The sequence below is a fragment of the Peromyscus eremicus genome, chromosome 7 (assembly GCF_949786415.1).
Source record: "Peromyscus eremicus chromosome 7, PerEre_H2_v1, whole genome shotgun sequence".
Taxonomy (NCBI): domain Eukaryota; kingdom Metazoa; phylum Chordata; class Mammalia; order Rodentia; family Cricetidae; genus Peromyscus; species Peromyscus eremicus.
The window spans coordinates 4,479,212-4,499,702 of record NC_081422.1 but is presented as its reverse complement, the minus strand read 5'-3'; the positions used below and the strand labels follow the sequence as shown (position 1 = coordinate 4,499,702).

The window sequence follows — 20,491 nt, the reverse complement described above, 5'->3', positions numbered from 1 at the left end:
CCTCATACTTGTATCAAATTTCAATAAAGTTTAACTTCAGTGATTCTGATACTTTTTACATTCTTTCAATGTTAGCTTGTGTTTGACACCAGTAACAATGCTCTCAAAATTGCTCTCATTTAAGAAACGGGTGTCACATGTGGAAGGGAAAGTGATATGTGCACTCTCTATAAAGGAGACAGAGCAGCCATGTTGATGCATGTACATGCTACACGATCAGTTGTGCTTAAAAGACATGGACTTTAAACTGCAAGGGGAGTTCATAAAAACATCTCTTTCGGGACCAAATGTCGACATCAACGTTATGTTTGTGTGATGTTAAGTTGGGCACGGGGTAACTTGTGATGACTTTTTCAGAATGCTAAGCGTGCCAGCACTGCAGCTGCGCCTTTGGCTGCTTGGGTTAAGGCCAATGTACAGTACTCCCATGTCTTGGAACGGATCCAGCCTCTGGAAACAGAGCAGTCAGGATTAGAGTCGTAAGTAAAACATGAAGTGCAGAATGTCTGTCTGCACTTTGATCGTCAGCTGGATGTGTGTATTATATTGTTTGTATTCAGTTTGGTTTGGGGTGTTGGTTTTGCCCCTACTTTAAAATGGCAGCTGACAAAGCAAGCTTTCAGATGGGTGAGTGAAACCCCAAGGTAAGAAGTGAACAGATCCAAACAGCAGCCAACTTGAGGATAGGCAACAGAAGCCCCTGGCTTCTGTGTCCATGTTGCTGGTAGTGTGTGAACAGGCGGGAGTTTCTTCAGAAGAGCCAAAGCAGGAAAGGAGTGACTGAACATGTCGAGCTTGTGTGATGTTTCTTTGACATTGAAGTTCTAGGGAATATTTAAGATAATATTTCCCCGAACAGCATTTGAGCAGGTAGGAAGAATACTTAACTATTTAACTTTGGAGATTGGAGATACAGTTTGCTATTGTTTTTAATTCTAAATGCAGACCAAGAGGTTTGTTGAATGTGTCATTACCTTTTGACATTACCTATAAACCCATTCTGGAGAAAAATCTTTACCTAAATTTTTTTCTTTTTTTTTGGTTTTTTGAGACAGGGTTTCTCTGTGTAGCTTTGCGCCTTTCCTGGAACTCACTTGGTAGCCCAAGCTGGCCTCAAACTCACAGAGATCCGCCTGGCTCTGCCTCCCAAGTGCTGGGATTAAAGGCGTGCACCACCACCGCCCGGCTAAATTTTTTTCAATAATAATTATATATAGAAAAATCTTACCTAATTTTTTCAATATTAATTATATGAAAATTTTGTATTAAATTTTTTTGTTTTTTATTATTTTGATAGTGAAAATATTTTCTTAGTTGAGACATGTATTTTATGAGTTTATTTTCTTGTGCAACTTTTTCTTGTTCCCCCTTTTTTTACTTACTGGAGATTGAACCACAGATCTTGGGCTTTGTAAGCAGAAGCCCCACAGCTGTGCTACATCCCTCTCTCTGTGAGCTGCTTCTGTTTCCTGTGTGATCGCCCTCACTTTGGAAATGGATTATCCTTTCTGCTCACATGTTTATCTGCCATGTGTCAACACAAACCTGGAAGCATATTCAGTGATCTCGTGGTGTTCTTTTTCCTTAGTGTTCTTCTTCTTCTTGAATTAGCCCTCTAGAGTCCTGCCTAAAGCTGGTATCTCGGAATGTACTCTCTTCATTGTTCTGGGAGGTTCCTCTGTCTCTTCTGTTTGTTCCATCATTTTTTATTTTATTATGAATTCTTTTTTTTAGTTCCTTGTTTTCCTAGAATATATTTTTTACTTGTTTCCTATGAAAATATTCATGAGACAAATATTTTGAGTTCTTCACATGTTTATTCTTTTATCATATGTGTTCAGTATTGGAGTGGCTTGTATGTAGTGATTTTTATGGGCTCATTTCTTTATGTGGTCTGTGGCAGAGCTTCAGCATCACGTTGGTTTCTGTTAAATGTGCAGATCTTCTCACTCCTTCCAGGTGCAGAGTGAGGTATGCTTGTGGCGGGGAAGCCTTGTAGTCTGTTTGAACTGAACCTTCAGGTAATTTCAGTGCACACTGAAGTCCAACCCCACTGGTTGGTGCAGAACTCCATTTCCAGAGTGGAACTCCATTTCTGCTGGCTTCCAGAGTGCAGCTTTGCTCTTTAAAAGCAGGGCTGTTTGTTCCCCCATGCTTTGTATATTAAGCTGTATTTTTTCTCTTTGGAAGTTTTTAGGACCTTGTTTCTGGATTGTGAGTTTTTACAGTTTTGGTGGGATATAGCCAGTGCACCTGTTAGTTCTGGAGGTGTTTATTATTCCTTCAATAGTTCCCTCAATACCTGTCACTATACATTGGGGCATATTGGACTGAAGATCTGTGAAACCATCACTTGGGAACGTGCAGCATGCTTCAGTCAGCAAGTACAAAAGGAGTTTGGTTCTGGGGGTGGTTATGTTTTTCCAGGAAGCTCTTCCTTCTGTTTTTGATTTATTTGCAAATGAACTGCCCAAATCACAGGTAGATTTCAATTCTAACTTCAAGACAGGTTTAAAATTGTTATTTTTTAAGTATTTAAGTTGTGCTTCTTAAGGACAAGGAAATCTTTTTGTGAAGACCCAGGAGATACTCTCCACCTCTGCTTTCCCTTTCCTGTCATGTTTAGGTGAATAAATGATCTCCCCACCCATTGCATGTGGCACACACCAGGACAAACCAGAGGCTCTGGCAGGTTTCTACACAGAGAAGCTGCTGTGGTTGGAAGGATGGTGGAATGAATACCTTCCTTCAATTTCGTGATCAAAATCCTCTACTAGTCTGTTGCTACAGTTCTGGAGCTAATCTAGTGTTACACAAATAACGAGAGTCTATTAAAGGATCTCAGGAATTTATGAAGGTATAAAATGGGGATAATACACTCACGGATACTGAATGAAATAAACCACTGCTTATCCAGCTGCCGTCCTCCTCCGTTCAGCCCAAGGGTGATGAGAACCCACTGTGTGGTCACTGACCACCCAAGAGAGTGCAAGTGCACCTCCTCTTCAGTTTTAATCAGTCATATACTCAGAAGGGGCCATGCCCATTGGGCCAGATAGTACAAAGGTCATTGATTGAGTAGAATGAATTCCCACAACACTTCCCCTTTTTCTCTAAATAAAAGGTTCTGAATCTAATATAGAACTATATAAAATAAGAGCAATTATCAAGTATTGTCCAGGAGAAAGAAAGGGTAATACATAAACAAAAGTGGAACTACAACCAACAAGAACAACACCAAGCAAGAAACATATACTAAATGTCCAGACCAAGGATAATTGGCAAATTACAGAGATTATTCTAATAGCTGTCCTATCTTGAAGGATCTAAACGTTGTACCTGATGTGCTCTTATCTAAAATATTATAACTGTAGCTATCTAGTCTTCAACCCCATCAAAGACCTGAGAAGGAAAATGATAAGTAAGCAAGAAGCGCAAGCAAGCAACTTCCGATGAATGCAAGAAATAACAGAAACAGCTGGCTGCCTGTCACCCAATGTTTGTCTGCAATGTTGGGGCATCCACTGTTGGCTATAGGCCTGGAATATCTGACAGACCATTTTCAGGAGCGAGAAAATTTGAAAGACTGTCCTACCCTGTCTTGGCAAGGTTCAGCAGTCGTTTTTCCTTGTGTCCTGCTCATCCTGATTGGACAGCAAGCTTACTGTCAGCAGTCAAGACAAGGGCAATACTTTGCCCAAAAGACCATTTTTGCCAAGAAGATAACTCCATATGGAGTGTCTTCAATGCCCATCATCCTTTCAGGAGTAGATTGGTGCTGCCAGGAGCAATCGTGTCTCACATCAACAGAATTCTAAGTTACTAAAACATTTAAATACCATATTCTCTAGGTCTATGAAGTGTTTGAAGATTACCTATCCATCTGACATATATTTCTGTAATATCTAGAAAACCTAACTAACATGACTGTAAGTATGACAAGCATGGGTGACTGTTAACCTGTAGTTCTTATCAACCTATATAGCTTAAAGACTAAAGCTTCACATTATAAAAATAAACATTCTGTAGGCAGATGTACAGTATAAGGACAATGACCTCAAATTTGTGACAATATATACAAATACATCTTAATGAGAGGCTGAAATGTATAGTGCAATATGACAATATCCTTAATTTGTATCAATATACAAAATATCCTAAATAGAGGTAGAACAAACATGTAGTATGACAATTATAATTTTACATTTGTATCAATATAAAAATATACTTTAAACAGAAGTAGGAACATATGTACAATATGACAAATATATTTTTGAATTTGTATCAATATATAAATTATCTTTAACAGGAAGGGAAAAATAATTTTACATTTGTTGTATCAATATACAAGAATCCATACCAATGCAAATTATCCAAAGCTGTTAATTGCTAAATTAGTTTACAAGTGGATACAATAATTTACTTTATTTCTTATCCTGCCTATCCCCCCTTTTTTTAATTCTAAATGAGATTCCTGAGTGTAACTTTATTGTTCCACTTCCAACCCTGTATCCGCTTATAACCAACCCCTAGCAGATGACAATTGTCCATAATGCTGAGAAAGCAAAAACCTGTTGGGAGGGGATGTTGTTTCCTCAGAACTGCTTCCTGCTGTCTGCCGGGGTGGGGTGGGGTGGGGGAGTCGATGGTATCTTTGTGGGATCCTTTACAAAACTAGAACAGTGGTTAAGTCTCATGAGGACTAGCTGTAACATTTGTATCCAGTCTCAGAGTAAAGTAAAGCTTATCCGAAGTTCTAGATAGAGGGGTAAGATGGTGGACCATCCCAGTTAGCCACCTTGGAACTGTCCTGAGCAGTTTGCTGTCTAAAGCCGATCTTAGTGTGGTGTTTTTTGGCTCAGTGGCATCATTATGAACCAAGTAGAATCGTTGTGGGTTCCCATCTTCCTTCTGGGGACTTCTGAGATTGTGATTAGGAAAACTTATTGTTCACTGTGGAAAACTTAAACATTATTAATATCAATATAGAAAGTTTAAATTTTAAGATCATAATATATGTAAAGAAAGGTTCTAAAGAGTCAAGAATAAGTATGGGGAGAAAGAGAATTGTGACAATAGTCCCTAGACTTAGTTTTCTTCTGTCCCACACCAGATGACTCTTCTGATATAAGACAGAAACTCTTAATTTTTTTCTTTTAACACCATGCTTAGATTTAGAGAAGGAGAGAACCACATTCCAACTTGAAAGCCAGCTTTAATTAGGACTTCAACTTTTTTGAGAAGTAAAAAGATATTGATGCTTATGTAGTGAGTTTTTACCCCAATGAGAATATTGGTACCATTAGGTCAGATTTTCTTTGCTTGGTGTTTTTTTTTTTTTGGATACCTTTCACTTGTTTGGATGTCTAGATGTCCCAAGGTCTTTTGACTTCTTGAAAATGGGCATTTCTGTTTTCCTGTAAAGACAAAAACAGAACCATGTCCTGACCCTTGTTTGGTGAGTTTTCCTTACCTTGTAGAATTGCCACATTGGTGAATGAACTATCACTTCTTCTTATTAAGAAGTTTCTCCTGTTCGAATCAAATCTTTATTAATTTTGATGGTATCCATATCTTTTCTTCATCTGTGGAAACAAAAGCTAAACTCCTTCCCCAGCGTAACACATATCCTGGTTTCTGTTCTGAGATCACCACATTTTTAAAGAACACGGGTTGATTTAACTCAGTAGTTTTTTCTGTTGTCCAGTGTCTCTCCATAGCTGTTCTTTTCTCATTAGAATTAAGAAAATTCAGGGTAAATAAGGCATTGTGCAATCTATCTCTGGGGGTCTTAGTTCCCCCTTTCTGTTTAGTAAGCATTTCTTTTAAAGTGTGATTAGATTTTTCTACAATCGTCTGTCCTGTAGGATTGTGTGGTATACCTGTAATATGCTTTTATATTCTAATATGCAAAATACTGTTTCATTTTACTAGAGACATATGTTGGAGCATTGTCAGTCTTAATTTGTATAGGTATACCCATGATAGCCATGACTTCTAATAGGTGTGTAATTGCAGAATCAACCTTTTCAGAACTCAGAGCAGTTGCCCATTGAAATCTTGAAAATGTATCTGATATATGTATATATATATATATATGTATATATATATACATATATTTGTATATATGTAAAATATATTTTAATTGTCCAAATTCTGCAAAATGAAACACATCCATTTGCCAAATTTCATTTCTTTGTACACCTTTAGGTTTACTTCCTGCAGGAAAGGGAGTTTGGTTATATAAAAGGAACAAATAGGACTTTTTTTTATAATTTCCTTGGCTTGTTGCCAATTGATTGAAAAGTTCTTTTTCAAACCTTTGCAATTGACATGGTGTTTTTTATGAAATTCTTAGGCCTCCAGCACATTTCCTATTAATAATTGATCAGTTTCATCATTATCTTGTGCTAGAGGACCTGGCAGACCCATATGGCATCTGATGTAATATATATTCCTAGTCCTGATTGTTTCCTGTAATTGTGTAAGTAATGAAGTTAATTCTGTTTTATCAAGAATAAATTCTGCAGTTTCATATGTAAAACAACTCTTTCTGCATATGGAGTGTCAGTAACTATATTAAGAGGTTCTGTAAAGTCCATTGGTACTATGAGAATTGCATACACTTCCGACTTTTGTACAGAATCATGAGGGCTTTGAACCACTTTACTTAAATTTCCTGATTTATATCTTGTCTTTCCTGATATATTTGCATCAATATAGAACATAGGGACTCCAGAAAGTGTTGTTCTTTGTACAATGTGAGGAAGGACCCAACTAGTTCTTTTTATGAATTTAATTCTCTTGCTTTTGGGGTAACTGCTATTAATCTCTCCCCAAAAAATTACTGCAAGCTCTTTGCCAATATTCATTATCTTTCCATAAAGAGAAATTTCCTCCTTAGTTAAAGGTACTACAATTTCTGTTGGGTCCATTCTTGTCATTTGATGAAGTCTTAATTTTCCTTTTAAAATCAAATCAGAAATCTTTTTCCACATATATCTTTCTTACTCTGTTTATGTGGTAGAAATATCCATTTCAATATAGTATATTCCCTCTGCATCTAAATCCATGTAGGGGAATGCATAGAGGGTAATATAACCAGAATGCAGTTAAGCTCTGGATCCACACAATCCACATGTGTCTTCTGCAATTTCTTTCTCTCTCAGCTTCAGCTGTTAATTCTCTTGAACTATTTAAGTCCTTGTCCCCATCTAGGATATTGAACAAATCACCCAGTTTATTAGCATTTATCTCAATAGTGGAGCATAAATTGGAAATGTCTCCTAGCAATCTTTGAAAGCTGTTAAGAGTCAGCAATCGATCTCTGCTGATTTGTACCTTTTGGGGTCGAATTTTTTGTAAACCTATTTTATAACCTAAGTAGTTAATAGACTCTCCTCTTTGTATTTTTTCAGGAGCAATTTGTAATCCCCAACAAGGCAAAACTTTCTTTACTTCTTCAAACATTTTTAATAAAACTATCTACCTTTGAATCAGCTAAAAAGATATTGTCCATATAGTGTTAGATTATAGATTGTGGAAACTTGGAATTCTTTTCAATGGTTTTTGCACAAAATATAGGCACAGGGTTGGGCTATTTAACATTCCCTGTGGGAGAACCTTCCATTGCTATATCTTAACTGGCTCAGAATTATTGTAAGTAGGTACCGTGAAGACAAATTTTTCCCTATCCTTTTCTTGTAAAGGTATAGTGCAGAAACAGTCTTTTAAGTCAATAACTATAATAAGCCATTCTTTAGGTAACAGAGAAGGCAAAGACATTCTAGGCTGTAGAGAGCCTATCGGCTGAATTACTTTATTTTTGGCTCTCAGGTCTGTCAGCATTCTCCATTTTCCACATTTCTTTTTAATAACAAATAAAGGAGAATTCCAGGGGCTGGTAGATTCTTCAATATGGTGAACATTAAGCTGCTCCTGAACCAGCTGTTCTAAGGCCTGTAGTTTCTCTGAGGTCATAGGCCACTACCCAACGCAGACAGGTTTGCCAATTAACCATTTTAAGGTTACAGCCATTTGTACCTCAGACATTAATGGCTGTTGTGCCCTGTTTTCGTATAGCCTGAATGGTCAGTGACTGTTTTTTATCATGCTTAATAATGTTCTTCCCAGAAACGTGAGTTGGTTTGTGGAATGTTAATCTGGGTATTCCATTGCTGTAACAGATCATGATCCTTATAGATTCACTACTGCATTAGCCACATATGGCCTCAACTTTCCTCTCTGTCCTTCTGGCCCTGTGCATTCAACCCATCTTATGCTTTGTTTCACCTGAGATAGTGTTCCAGTCCTAGGAACTGAACATCTACCTCCTGAAGAGGACAATTCATATGCCATGGTTCTGGTGTAATTATATTTACATCTGCTCCTGTGTCTAGCAAGCCTTCAATTATGTTACTTATTTGTATCGCTAGCTTTGGTCTTTGGTCAGTTATAGAAGTTTATCAAAATATTTGTTTTATGGTTTCTCCTGGAATTTTTCACTCATCTTTCAAAGCTGTTTTATCATCCAAAGTAGTATGGTTTTTTACAATAGGTACTGGATCCTCTAATTGTTCTGAGGAGGAGTTTCCTCCACTGTGACTGGAAAAGACTGGACCACATTTGACTTGGGGGGCTGTGAGAGGCCCCCCAAGGCATTTTTCTGATGATAAAGGGTCACCTTGTTTGTCTCTTGTTGACCTGCATTCATTGGTCCAATGTCAGCCTTTGCTACATCTTCTGCATAATCCAGAATGTTGGGGCTTTCTGTTTGGGTCATTCCTAGCAGAAATATTGTTTGTAGGAACACCCTTGTACAATTTCTTCTTAGATGGCCTGGTTTACTACAATTAAAACATTTGACACTTTGATGTCTCTTCAGGCCTTTGGAAATCATCTCTCTTATCCAAGCCTCATCACTATAGTTATGAGACTCAATATTGACTGTGCTTTAGGTTCACTCTTCTATGGGTGCTGATCTGAACTTTAAAGGTGCAATTACCTTTTTGCATTCTAAATTAGCATTTTCAAAAGCCGAAGATTCAACTAGTACTCATCTGACTTCTTGATGTGATATTTCTCTACTTACAATTTTAGTCAATCTTTGCAAAAAGTCAGTAAAGGGTTCTTTTGAACATTGTATGACTTTAGTAAATGGCTCAGTTCTTTTTCCTGATTCTTGAATCTTACCCCAAGCATTAAAGGCTTCCATACAGCACAGGGACAAGGTGTGCTCATCAAAAGTACCCTGCTTATTAACATCAGCAAAACAGCTGTCACCAAGTATTTGATCTTGGGAAATCTCAAAACCTCTAATCTTTTTTTTTTTTTTAATTTTTTTAATTTTTATTTTGCAATACAATTCAGTTCCACATATCAGCCACGGATTCCCTTGTTCTCCCCCCTCCCGCCCCTCACCTTCCCCTCAGCCCACCCCCCATTCCCACCTCCTCCAGGGCAAAGCCTCCCCCGAGGACTGAGATCAACCTGGTAGACTCAGTCCAGGTAGGTCCAGTCCCCTCCTCCAAGGCCGAGCCAAGCGATCCTGCATAGGCCCCAGGTTTCAAACAGCCAACTCATGCAATGAGCACAAGACCCGGTCCCACTGCCTGGATGCCTCCCAAACAGATCAAGCCAGTCAACTGTCTCACCCATTCAGAGGGCCTGATCCAGTTGGTAATCTTACCTTGCTGCTCAAGGGCCTTAGCTTCTTCTCTCAACCAGCTTTTCCATTGTAACTGATTGATATATTCTATTACTGCTGAGACTCTTTAATTCCAGTCATTCTGTTCCTAGAAACCATGTATGCAGCGTCTGCCTTTACATATGTTGAATGCACACCATAGGAAACTATTGTTTCCTTAATACCTTTTAAATCTTTCATATATGTATGTGTGTGTATGTGTGTGTGTGTGTGTGTGTGTGTGTGTGTGTGTGTGTGTGTGTGTGTGTTCCCACCTGCAATATGCATATCCTTTGGGAAAATTGTTATTTGCTGGCTTTTCACAAACAGTATCAGTATAAATCATAGCAAGTGTGCTGACCACTCTCAACAGCTCATCTCTAACTCTGTAAGGTACTGGTTAGGTTAATTCCCCTCTAACTTCTTTTGTCTGTGCCTTAGTGCTTTTTTTTTTTTTTTAATCAATTTTAACACGTTCTTCTAAGGCTTGGAATATGTTTGTCACTGCCTTCTGTAGGGTCTGAACCTCCTAAGCAGTGAATGATTCCAATGACTTCATTAGATCAATCAGTTTCTTATTTTCATCATTCATATATAATTCTAAAGATTTTATCTTATTCCTCAAGGCTACTTTGCCCTCCTTAATGATTATCTGTATGACATGCACATTACCATGCTCCACGGAATGTATTTTGTCTGCCAATTTTCGTTACCATTCTTCATGTAATGTATTTTTTCAGCTAATTTCTCATTACCACTTTGCACACTCCACATCATTTCAGTGAGTTTCATTTTTGGCACTGTTATCAACCCCCCTTTTTTAAAGGATGTGACGTGAATTGCCAGACTAATAGTGATTATAGCTAAAAATGTGTCTATCTCATGTAGGTCGCATATCTCTTGTAGCATTCCATTCATAGCAGCAATGAGAGAGTTTTTATTTTCCTGAATGGTGATATTATCCACCGTTGGTGTGGAAGAAATTTACAAATTGTAAACATTTTTCGAAGTATCTATCTATCTATCATCTATCTATCTATCTATCTATCTATCTATCTATCTATCCATCCACCTATTTACTTATTTATTGTTTGTCAGTTAAAGCTTACAGTTATCAAGTAATTTATCTCAGTTAAAATCCTCGGAAGATTGTCCTCGGTTTAAACCTCTTACTTGACCCACAGATTTGGATTTCTGGTTTGTGTGAGGATTTTAGGGTGTAATATCGATATCTGTCCAGCAGGTGTCGCAGGTGTGGTGCCAAAGCAGGTCCTAGTAAGCTGCTCTCTGGCTTTGTGCCCCCAAGGTTGGCTGACCTGTGAGTTCTAAGCAGAATTGAAATGAGTGGAGAGTGCCACGTGTGGTTGCTGCCATGAGCAGGCACTCAAGGCTTGAACACCATGACCTCGGGAACACCATGAGCTCAGGAGCCGGGAGCTGGGAGTACAGCTGCATGCAGCTAGCCGCTGGCCTCTTTGGGCCCTAGTGCTTAAGGGGAGCAGAATGATGCCTTGCCCAGACTGCAGAGCAGGCACACTTGTGGAGCACTTGCACGCATATGCCCATGCAGGTATGTGCCGCTTGCTAGCGGCAGGCATTGCTCATACACTGGCAGAATGTGCCAACCAGGAAGGAGCTCAGAGGCTGTGGAACACATTGGCTGGGGATTGAGGTTGCAGGGCACTAGGCTCCTGGGACCTAGGGACTCAGGGATGCACATGAGCAATGTGTGTGGGCACTGGATAGGCTACTACCAATGCAGTCCCAACCCAAGTGGGTGGTGTTATGCCTAGTTCAGGCAGTTACCTCCAAATGCGGTGTTGCCACTGTGCAAAGCTTGTCTGTGTGAGCCTGCTGTCTCTTCCGGATTAGGAGATGTCAGGCAGCTCTGCTGGCCTCCTGGACGGGGGCATAGAGCCGCCAGTTGTGGGTGGGTTATAAACTAGCCCAAGCTGGCATTCCTCGGGTAGCTACAGACACGCGGACCAATCTGCTGCAGGCGCCATGCCAAGAGAAGAGTAGGGATTTTAGAAAATTGCTCGGGTACAGCCGAGCAGCAGTGGGACCTGGGAGTGGAGAGGGTTTCAAAAGATGGAGTGTGGACCCGAATCAGGCAGAAGGCGGGCCACCTGGCCACTGACCTGTTTAGGCAGCCTTGGTTTACCACAAACATTGGGTGCCATTTGTTATGCAAATCTACAAGAGTCTGTTTAAGGACCTCTGGAACTTATTAAGGTATAAAGTAGTGATAATATACTCACAATACAGAATGTAATAAATACCGCCACTTATCCAGCTGTCGTCCTCCTTCAGCCTAAGGGGGATGGGGACCCACCATTCGGTCTCCAGCCACCTCTTTTCAGTTTTAACCAGTCATATACCCAGAAAGGGCCACTCGCATCAGGCCAGATAGCCCAAAGGTCATTGGTTGAATGGAATGAATTCCCACAACAATTTAGTATTTTCTTATATCTGGTCTTGATCATTTTAAGGTTCTGGTAATAATTATGACACTTAGTACAAAATAGAGAAGGGCCTCCCATGGGAGACCCTTGGTCCAAGGATTTGGTGTTTAGTGCATACAGTCCACCTGCCTGCCTTCCATACCTGTGTCCTAGTTTCTCAGAGGTCTTCCCATTGCTTCCCTGTTCTGTTTGTATTTCCATCACCATATTAGACTCTTCCAAGTTTGCTTTTTTTCTCTAATATTTTCTCTATCCACTTGAGGATGTAATTTTTATTCCATTTTTCTTCCTGACCTTCAGTCCATCCTCCTGTAATTATGTGCTCATTTGCTCTGTTTGGTTGGTTAGGAAGCATTCTTGACATGCTCTGTCTTGACTTACAGTAACCAATATCCAATCATAGACACCAATGTGGTGATATTTTATTTGTGTGTTAATAAATAAAGCTTGCCTGGAGATCTGGGGGGAAAGGCCAGCCATTTTAAGTAAACGAAGAAGTCAGGCAGCACATGCCCTTAATCCCTGAGTAGGCATGATTTCTGTGTGTTCAAGGCCACACTAGGGAACAGAGCCAGGCGTGTTGACATATGCCTTTAATCCCAGTACCAACCATAGAGACCAGGAGGTCTGTAAAGACAGACAGACAGTGATAGAGCTGTGTAGGAAGAGGAAGTGAGGTAGCTGGGCTGAGAGCCAATGAGAGCAGAAAAGCAAGGCGTATAAGCCTGGGTAGACAGGAAGTTATGCTCCTTGGAAGCTGCGGAGTTGGTAAGGTGAGGTTAGCTGGTGGCTTTCCATATTTTCCTGATCTCTCTAAGGCTTTAACCCAAATTTCTGGCTCCATGTTTTTTATTTAATAAGACCATTTAGAAATTTGTTTACAAAGCAGTGTGTGCTTTGTGTTCCCCTACTTCTGGTGTGAGGATTAAGTATTCAGGTGTAGATTGGCCAGGCAATGACCACTCTTCAGTATTTGTAGGTACATTCACTTTTCCCACAAAAAAGTGTCATGTCTTGTATATATGGTGTCAGTGGAGCTAGGTAGAGTGGATGGATTGTCAGCTAGATGTGTTGAATTTTGGCTTGGTTTAAAAGTTTGCTTTTAGGGGAGGGATGCAGTTGAGATCTACCTTTCAGTGCATCCTACAACTGTTGGACATGTTTGTGTCTCCAACTTTTCTGTTCCCTTTGGAGACAGTTGGTGCTTACCCTCTCTGAGCAGTTTGGAATTCTGCTTATTTTACTATTCCTTCTTGCAGGCATCTCATTTTTTTTTTTTTTTTGCTTTTTTATTTTAACCCATTAGTCTTTATTTTCCAAATGTTTTTGAAAGATTTCCTTTGCCACACTTTTAAATTCTCTTTATCATTTATATGGTATGTGCATATTTATTCATTGGTATCATTTTATATAGTTTTTGAAAGAAGATCAATGAACACATTTGTTTTTTTTTTCAGAATCTGTATGCACAAGTCTTTTTAAATACCAGTTCCAAAAAGCGGTATGAGTTTTTCAAAAGATTCACTTTTAATTTAGGCATTGCTTCATTTACCTATGCATAAGTGTCGTAACACCGAACTATGGTGGTTCTGTCACATTTACTGCAGTATCATTCCTGAAAGTGCTGCTTTAATACTGAAATCTAAAATAGAATGACTTCTAACATTGGCTTCCACTTTAGGAATTTGAAGAAAACTGAAGATAGAAAAAGGAAGCTAGAAGACCTTCTTAACTCTGTTGGTAAAAAAGTGTCAGAACTCAAAGAAAAGTAAGTTTCAGTTTGCAACTCACGTCTCAGCTCATTTGAAAGGGTTCACATCCTAGTTGTAACCATTGTTTTTTCCTCCTCTCATGTCACTCTCAGTTTGAGACACGGAGAGAGTAGTTGAGGAACCATTCTTACTTAGCTATGTAATTGTTCATGGCTGTGGTCCCAGTACTTGGGACATGGGTGAAGAGGACTGGGGTTTAGGATCATCCTTGGCTACATGGCTAGTTAGAGGGTAGCCTGGGCTACATAAGACCCCGTCTGAAAAAAAAATGAAAAGCCCAAATAAATAATAGTAATACTTTTCTACAAGTGATTTGTTTTTTCTTATGGTACTAGGGATCAAAATCAGGGTCTTGTGCATGCTAGGGAAGACTCTGCTAATTTTAGAAAAAATTATAAGAATTTATCTTAGATATTATATGTCACATTTCCTTTTTGTTATGGGAATGTGGAGGAAGTGGTTGGGGAAGACATCCCAGCATGCACCTCTGGCCTCCACATGTTCCTGCACAGATGACCATACCTGCACAGTGTACACATGCATATATCACACACATATTCATATACAGACGTACATAAAAGACTGTTAAAATCTGGCAAATGGATACTATGTGAGAGATGATTTACAATGGACCAGATATTTCGTTTTGGCGGGTAGGTATTTGAGAAGATTAGGTCAAGAAGTAAGGTGAGAGGAAGAGAGTGGGTAGAAGATGCTGAAGGAAATTTTAAAGATAAACTATGTTATCATCATGTAAAAAGTTCTCATGGTAGCAGATCGGTTTGTGCAACTAGAATAGGAAGAAGGACAATTATAGAAAATGGCTGGCCAATTCTTCGGGTCAAAGTCCTGAGTAAACACCAGGAGAAGTGTGTATAGGATGTTGCCTGCAAGGGCTCTGTCCAGCCCTTGAGTACAGACTGATGTACTGAGTTTTGGTAGAGAGCAGTGGCCCTAGGGCTTTGTGTTTGGGTTATATTCTACCTCTGAGAGCTACTAGAGCAAGAGTGAAAGCTTTAAGTGTAAATGTTTGTATATTTGTCTGTCTTATTAACACTATTTCATACACACATATAATCAGTATGTCCCAAGGATAAGTTTTTGTTTATAATTGTATGTTCATGTTTTCTTAGATTTCAGAGCAGGACTTCAGAAGCTGCCAAACTTGAAGCTGAAGTCACCAAGGCACAGGAGACAATCAAAGCTGCTGACGTCCTGATCAGTCAGCTGGACAGAGAGCACCGGAGGTGGAACACTCAGGTGTGTCCAGAAGAGCCACAAACACAGGAAACCTGGGTGTACAGAATGTATTTGGTTTTCTGTTTTTTAAAGGGGACCAGGAAAAATACCCATTAACTTATACTTGGCCTTTGACAAATAATGTAGAAGTGAATAATCAGTCAGTAATTAAACTTGTCTTTAATCAAAGTGTCTTTTTATGACATGCTTTAGGAAACAACCTGTTCCCCTTGCGCTTGCCTGTGTTGTTAATGAGGAGGGCAGGGAGGGCAAGGATCTGGGGAACTTTACCACAAAAATAAGATTAATATTCAACACTGTTCTCCAGTTGTTTCTTATTGAAATATTCCATTATTTCAACATTGGTAACTTTCTGTTAAAATTTATTTAAATTTAATTGTGTGTGATGGAGGGCACGTATATAACAAAACATGTTTTATTTATAGAAATATCTTGTGTCTGAAACTTTTAAAAACTTTGAGTTCTCACTGATCTTTTGAAATTTTTGTGATAGAGTTGTTAAGGTGTTACCACTTGAGTGAATGCTGGGTTATTGTCCTAACTGGGAAGCCATCCTGTCTTCTGAGGGAGTGCCACACGTGCGCTGTCTTCTTCCAGGTTGCCGAGATATCGGAGGAGTTAGCGACCCTCCCCAAAAGAGCTCAGCTGGCGGCTGCATTCATAACCTACCTCTCTGCTGCCCCAGAAGGCCTCAGGAAGAACTGTCTGGAAGAATGGACCAAGGCAGCTGGTCTAGAGAGTTTGTATTGAGTTACTATGAACTTGAAATTTCAGTATGCCAAAAATGGCCCTTCCACTCTGTTCCCTTTACTTCTCTTACTGGGACGTTTTTCCCTCTGTGTGTCATCAGGGATCGTATGACACTTCAGGTTTGCCAAACCACATGGGTTTTTTGTAAATTGTTTCATTCTTATAGGTTTTCTACTCTTATATCCATATAAGAAACAGACCTCCCTTTGAATTATTTTTAATTTTGCATGAGTCTAGCTCAGTATGTTATTTTTTTAACATGAATTTTACATGCCAAAATGAAATGGGAGGCTCTAACTTTTCTTGTGAATTTTGTGGTTTTCACAACTTATTGTGGCTGTGAAACATTCACTTAGAAGTAATTCATTCATGAGTTCTGCTCGTTTTCACATTTTACAAAGCTTTTTCCTGGGTTTATGTTGTGATGCACAGGGATGGGTGTGAGCCATGGCATGCCATGGGCCTCCCGTGCCAGTCTGTCTGTCAGGTGCTGGTCACTATGGTACTAGTCTGTCTGTCTGGTGCTGGTCACCATGGTGCCAGTCTGTCTGTCAGGTGCTGGTCGCTATGCTGACTACTTGATGCCTTTTGCTTTTCAGAATTTGATCTAAGGAGATTTCTCTGTACTGAAAGCGAGCAGTTGATCTGGAAAAGTGAAGGCCTTCCCTCTGATGACCTCTCCATAGAGAATGCCCTTGTGATCTTACAGGTAACTGAAAAGCTTGTCTTAGAGGTTATGTGGAGAGCTGGCAACACTGCAGTATAAACATGTCGTGGCTCTTACACCTATTTTTTTTAGTTGAATAAAATGGCAAATATATTGGTAATTAAAGTTGATTATCTACTGTTAATGTAATTTATTTTCAATTAAATATAAAAGTATGAGCTAAGATGGCCTTTATGATGATAAAGTACTCAAAATTGAACTTTCTAGTAGTAATAGTTATATTGTGGAGAACCCTGAATTATCTCATGCTTTATTTCTTGCATAAATTTTGTATTTCAATTTAATTTAATTTATCAAACAAAATTCTACAATGACAAAAGAAGTTTTAGGTTACAAGTTAGAAATGAACATCTATACGTTTTGGAAAATTGTTTCATGTAGTGTGTTTTCTTACAGTTGAAAATACTTTCTTGGTAGTGAATATGAAAGCCATACTGAAAGCCTTGGTTACAAACGTCATAGACTAACAAATCTATTACATTGTCGAATGACAGTTTCATTATGTACTTAGTTCATTCTCTTGACTCTCTCTCCTCAGCCTCCTTTCTCTTTCACTGTTATCCCGATGACCACCCCACTGGTCCCCTTGTCATGTTTATACCTTTTTGTTTTGTCTTATGACTTGATGAACAAATCACAAACTTTAAATGAAGTTTGGTTTTATCATAACTTGGTGTACCTCTCACAGTTTTTGCATTTGTTTATTGCATATTGTGTGCGTACATACATGGAGGCTGGAAGACACTGTGCAGGAGTTGCCTCCCCTTTGGTGTGATCAGGCATGGGGACCAGTGCCTTCACCCACGCTGTCCTCGCTGGCCCATGCAAAGTGCATACTAATTTCCCTCCTAAGTGATGGGAATTCATTTTCTGTCTCAATAGATTATACTTTATAACACCATTATCCTCCCTCCTCTCAGTAACCTTTTTTCCTGAGCATAAATCTTTTTCTTTTCTCTATTTTAGTGTGTTACCCCCCCCCCCCAAGTGTGTGTGTGTATATATTTACATCAAATGCTCCTCTTTAGGTAGCATGGAATATTTTTCTTGGTTTAGGTCCTATTTATTCCTCTAATTTGTTTTGTTTTATTAGACCTATTAATTAACTGTCCAGATGTGTTGCCTGGAAGAAGTCGCTGACTACAAATTGAGTGGTTTTCTTAATAATTTGATTTTACTGTTTCTCGATTTGCTTTTTGAACAGTTTTTTTTATCTTCTTCTGCACTGAAATAAACATCTGGAGCCTCAGCTGCCTTTGTACTAAAGTCTGTGTCAGGTGTTGCCCTATGTTGTGTCTGTCGTTCTACACCCTGTGTGTATGTCATGCTTGTCGTACTTATTGATCCTTCTTCTCACTTCAGTTATCAAAGAAAGTCCCGATTCACAAATATTAATAAGTCTGGCATAGTGACACATTCATGCTATCCTAGCCTGAGAGGCTGAAGCAGGAGGATTTGAGGGAGTTCAAGGTCATCATAGGTTACATATACATAGTGAGATGATATCTCAAAAACCCAAAGCAAAACAAATCATAAACAGTTCCCCTCAAGACCTTTGATGGTTTAAGAATTATTTCCTAAGAATGAGTGATGGGGGAGGTAAGCCTTTAGAAAACATGTTTATGAGAATATATATGTATATATTTCTAATAACTGAAAAGACAACTTTCTCTTCAGAATTGGGTTCATAATCAATATTGGAACTTGCCTGTAAATTTAATTTTAATAATAAGCTTATATTTAAATTCCATTTAATATTGACAAATTCTTTTGAAGACTTATGCACACTCCTAATGCACCTTCACCCCCTCCCCCCAAATCACTTGGAAAATAGATTAGCTTAGCATGAATTTGCCTTTATGGTCAACATTGTATCCCAAGTCTAAGAAGATATGTTAGGTCTGAAATACATTGTAGTTAAATGTGTGATTGGGAAGCACATGCTTAGTTACATCTATAAACATACTAGGTAAGGTTTGTAAAATGAATTCTCTAAGGATTAACTACTGGAATCTCATGTTACGCAGGCTGGCCTTGAACTTGCCGTGTAGCTAAGTGTGATCTTGAACTCCTGATCTTTCTGCCTTTACGATGTTGGTATTATGTATAGGCCTATGTCAACAGGCTGGCCCCCTCTCTATAAGGAGTAGATAGATTTGATTACAGATAGCTTGTCTCTACCTTTCAATGACATTGGCTTTTGCTGACTTCACATTGACCAATTTCAGTTTGTTTCTAGATTAGAAACATATCCCTCCTCCTCTACTCACCCCCCAGCTTGTTAATCTTCTAAAAGGATTCAGGTGAGCCATTTGTTTAGCATTTCCATGCAGTGGCAGGTGACCACTATCTGAATGTGACCCTATCAGATTCCCTGAGTGTGCTGTGCAGGGTAGGCCAGGCAGCTCTCGATTATAAACCCTTTCTTATCCTCTTCAGTCTCACTAAATGCATTCCTCAGATATCTCCAGAACCATCACATTTACTTCTGTGGCTTCATTTTGTACCTAGAGAAATGTACTGTGCCAGCCAGCACCTTCCCCCTTTGTGTTGCTTGTTTTGTTTCCTGGAGTGATGTTCCTGAAATGTTAGTCTGCTACTCACAACGTTTCCATAGTGTATGCCAGTGACTTTGCCTTGCCTGCGGTGTGAAATCTTCATTACTCATAATGGAATGGAATAAATATACATTGCGTATGAGACATGGCATAGGAAGTTCTTCCTGGTCAGGCAGCTCTTACTAATTCTTCTATCTGTTCTGTTAAAAGCATAATCTTTGCCCACACTTTCCAAATTCAGCTCTGCCTGACGACTGGAGTTGTCTGACTGCTCCAGCTTTCGTAGCCTCTTTTCCATTGTGGGATTAGTTCCTTTACCTGGATAATCTTTCTTGGCTTAATTTGATTTGACTTTTCCTACCCCAACTCCACATGTCTCCTGTGTATCTTATGTGCTTTCTGATCATGCAGTTTTCATTTTTGCTTCTTAATTGGATATGAAGTCATTGAAGGTAAGGAAATAGATCTTCCTCATTTCTGGACTCCTTGTCTGTATTCCCGTGGTTGTTACCTAGCATGGTAGGTGAATGAATGAGGGAATGGAAGCTCATCATTTTTTATCTGTTATAATGTGTTAAGTGTAATTTTAGCTGCATTTTATCATGGAACACAGAGATAAAATGTACCTCAGAGAATTTATCTAAAGTTCTATAAAGAAGTATATATAAGATGTAAACCAACTTGTAAGTTGGTTTAGGTTTGTTACACATACTTTGCTAAAATGAGATGCCTTAAAAATATTATCACTCTTTTTTTTTTCCTGACTGCATCAGATCATTGGTTTGAAATCATGGGTAAAAACTCTTTCAATTTTAAAAGTAGTAATATTGAGGGTGTAACAAAATCTAGCAGAACTGTGAAATGTTTATTACTGGATGTTAGCATAAAACCAGATCTAAACCCATAGTAACACTGAAGAGCCATTTGCTAGCCCAGTCATTTTGCCAGGGGTTGTGTCTTCATACAGTGGAGCAGTAAGAGAGGCTCTAGACACAGATGCCTGGTGAGGATTACACGTGGGGTTGTGTGAGAAAATGTCTGGAGAACTGAGACCCACAGTGCAGCTGTTGGAAAACCCAGCATCTGTTTAGTGTGTTCACGTCCTGAACAGTGTTGGCGATGGAAACTGTTTGGGGGAGTTGTTAGTTCCTGCCATCCCCTTCCCCTGACGTGCCACTGAAGTTACCCATGTGTTCTTGCTAGATGCAGTCCAGTTCTCAGTGTGTTACACCCACTGTCATGTGTGTTCTTTTACCACGATAGCAATTGTGTTG

The 20,491-nt window shown here is 39.1% G+C and overlaps 1 protein-coding gene across 1 annotated transcript in view; it reads left to right on the top strand.

Moving 5' to 3' along the window:
• Positions 1–20,491, top strand: part of Dync2h1 (dynein cytoplasmic 2 heavy chain 1) — a 228,876-nt gene that overhangs the window by 101,888 nt on the left and 106,497 nt on the right. The window contains exons 59-63 of the mRNA XM_059267214.1: positions 358–479; positions 13,832–13,918; positions 15,056–15,182; positions 15,780–15,921; positions 16,532–16,665. Coding sequence (XP_059123197.1) covers positions 358–479; positions 13,832–13,918; positions 15,056–15,182; positions 15,780–15,921; positions 16,532–16,665 — 612 coding nt within the window. The remainder of the gene's footprint in view (positions 1–357; positions 480–13,831; positions 13,919–15,055; positions 15,183–15,779; positions 15,922–16,531; positions 16,666–20,491) is intronic.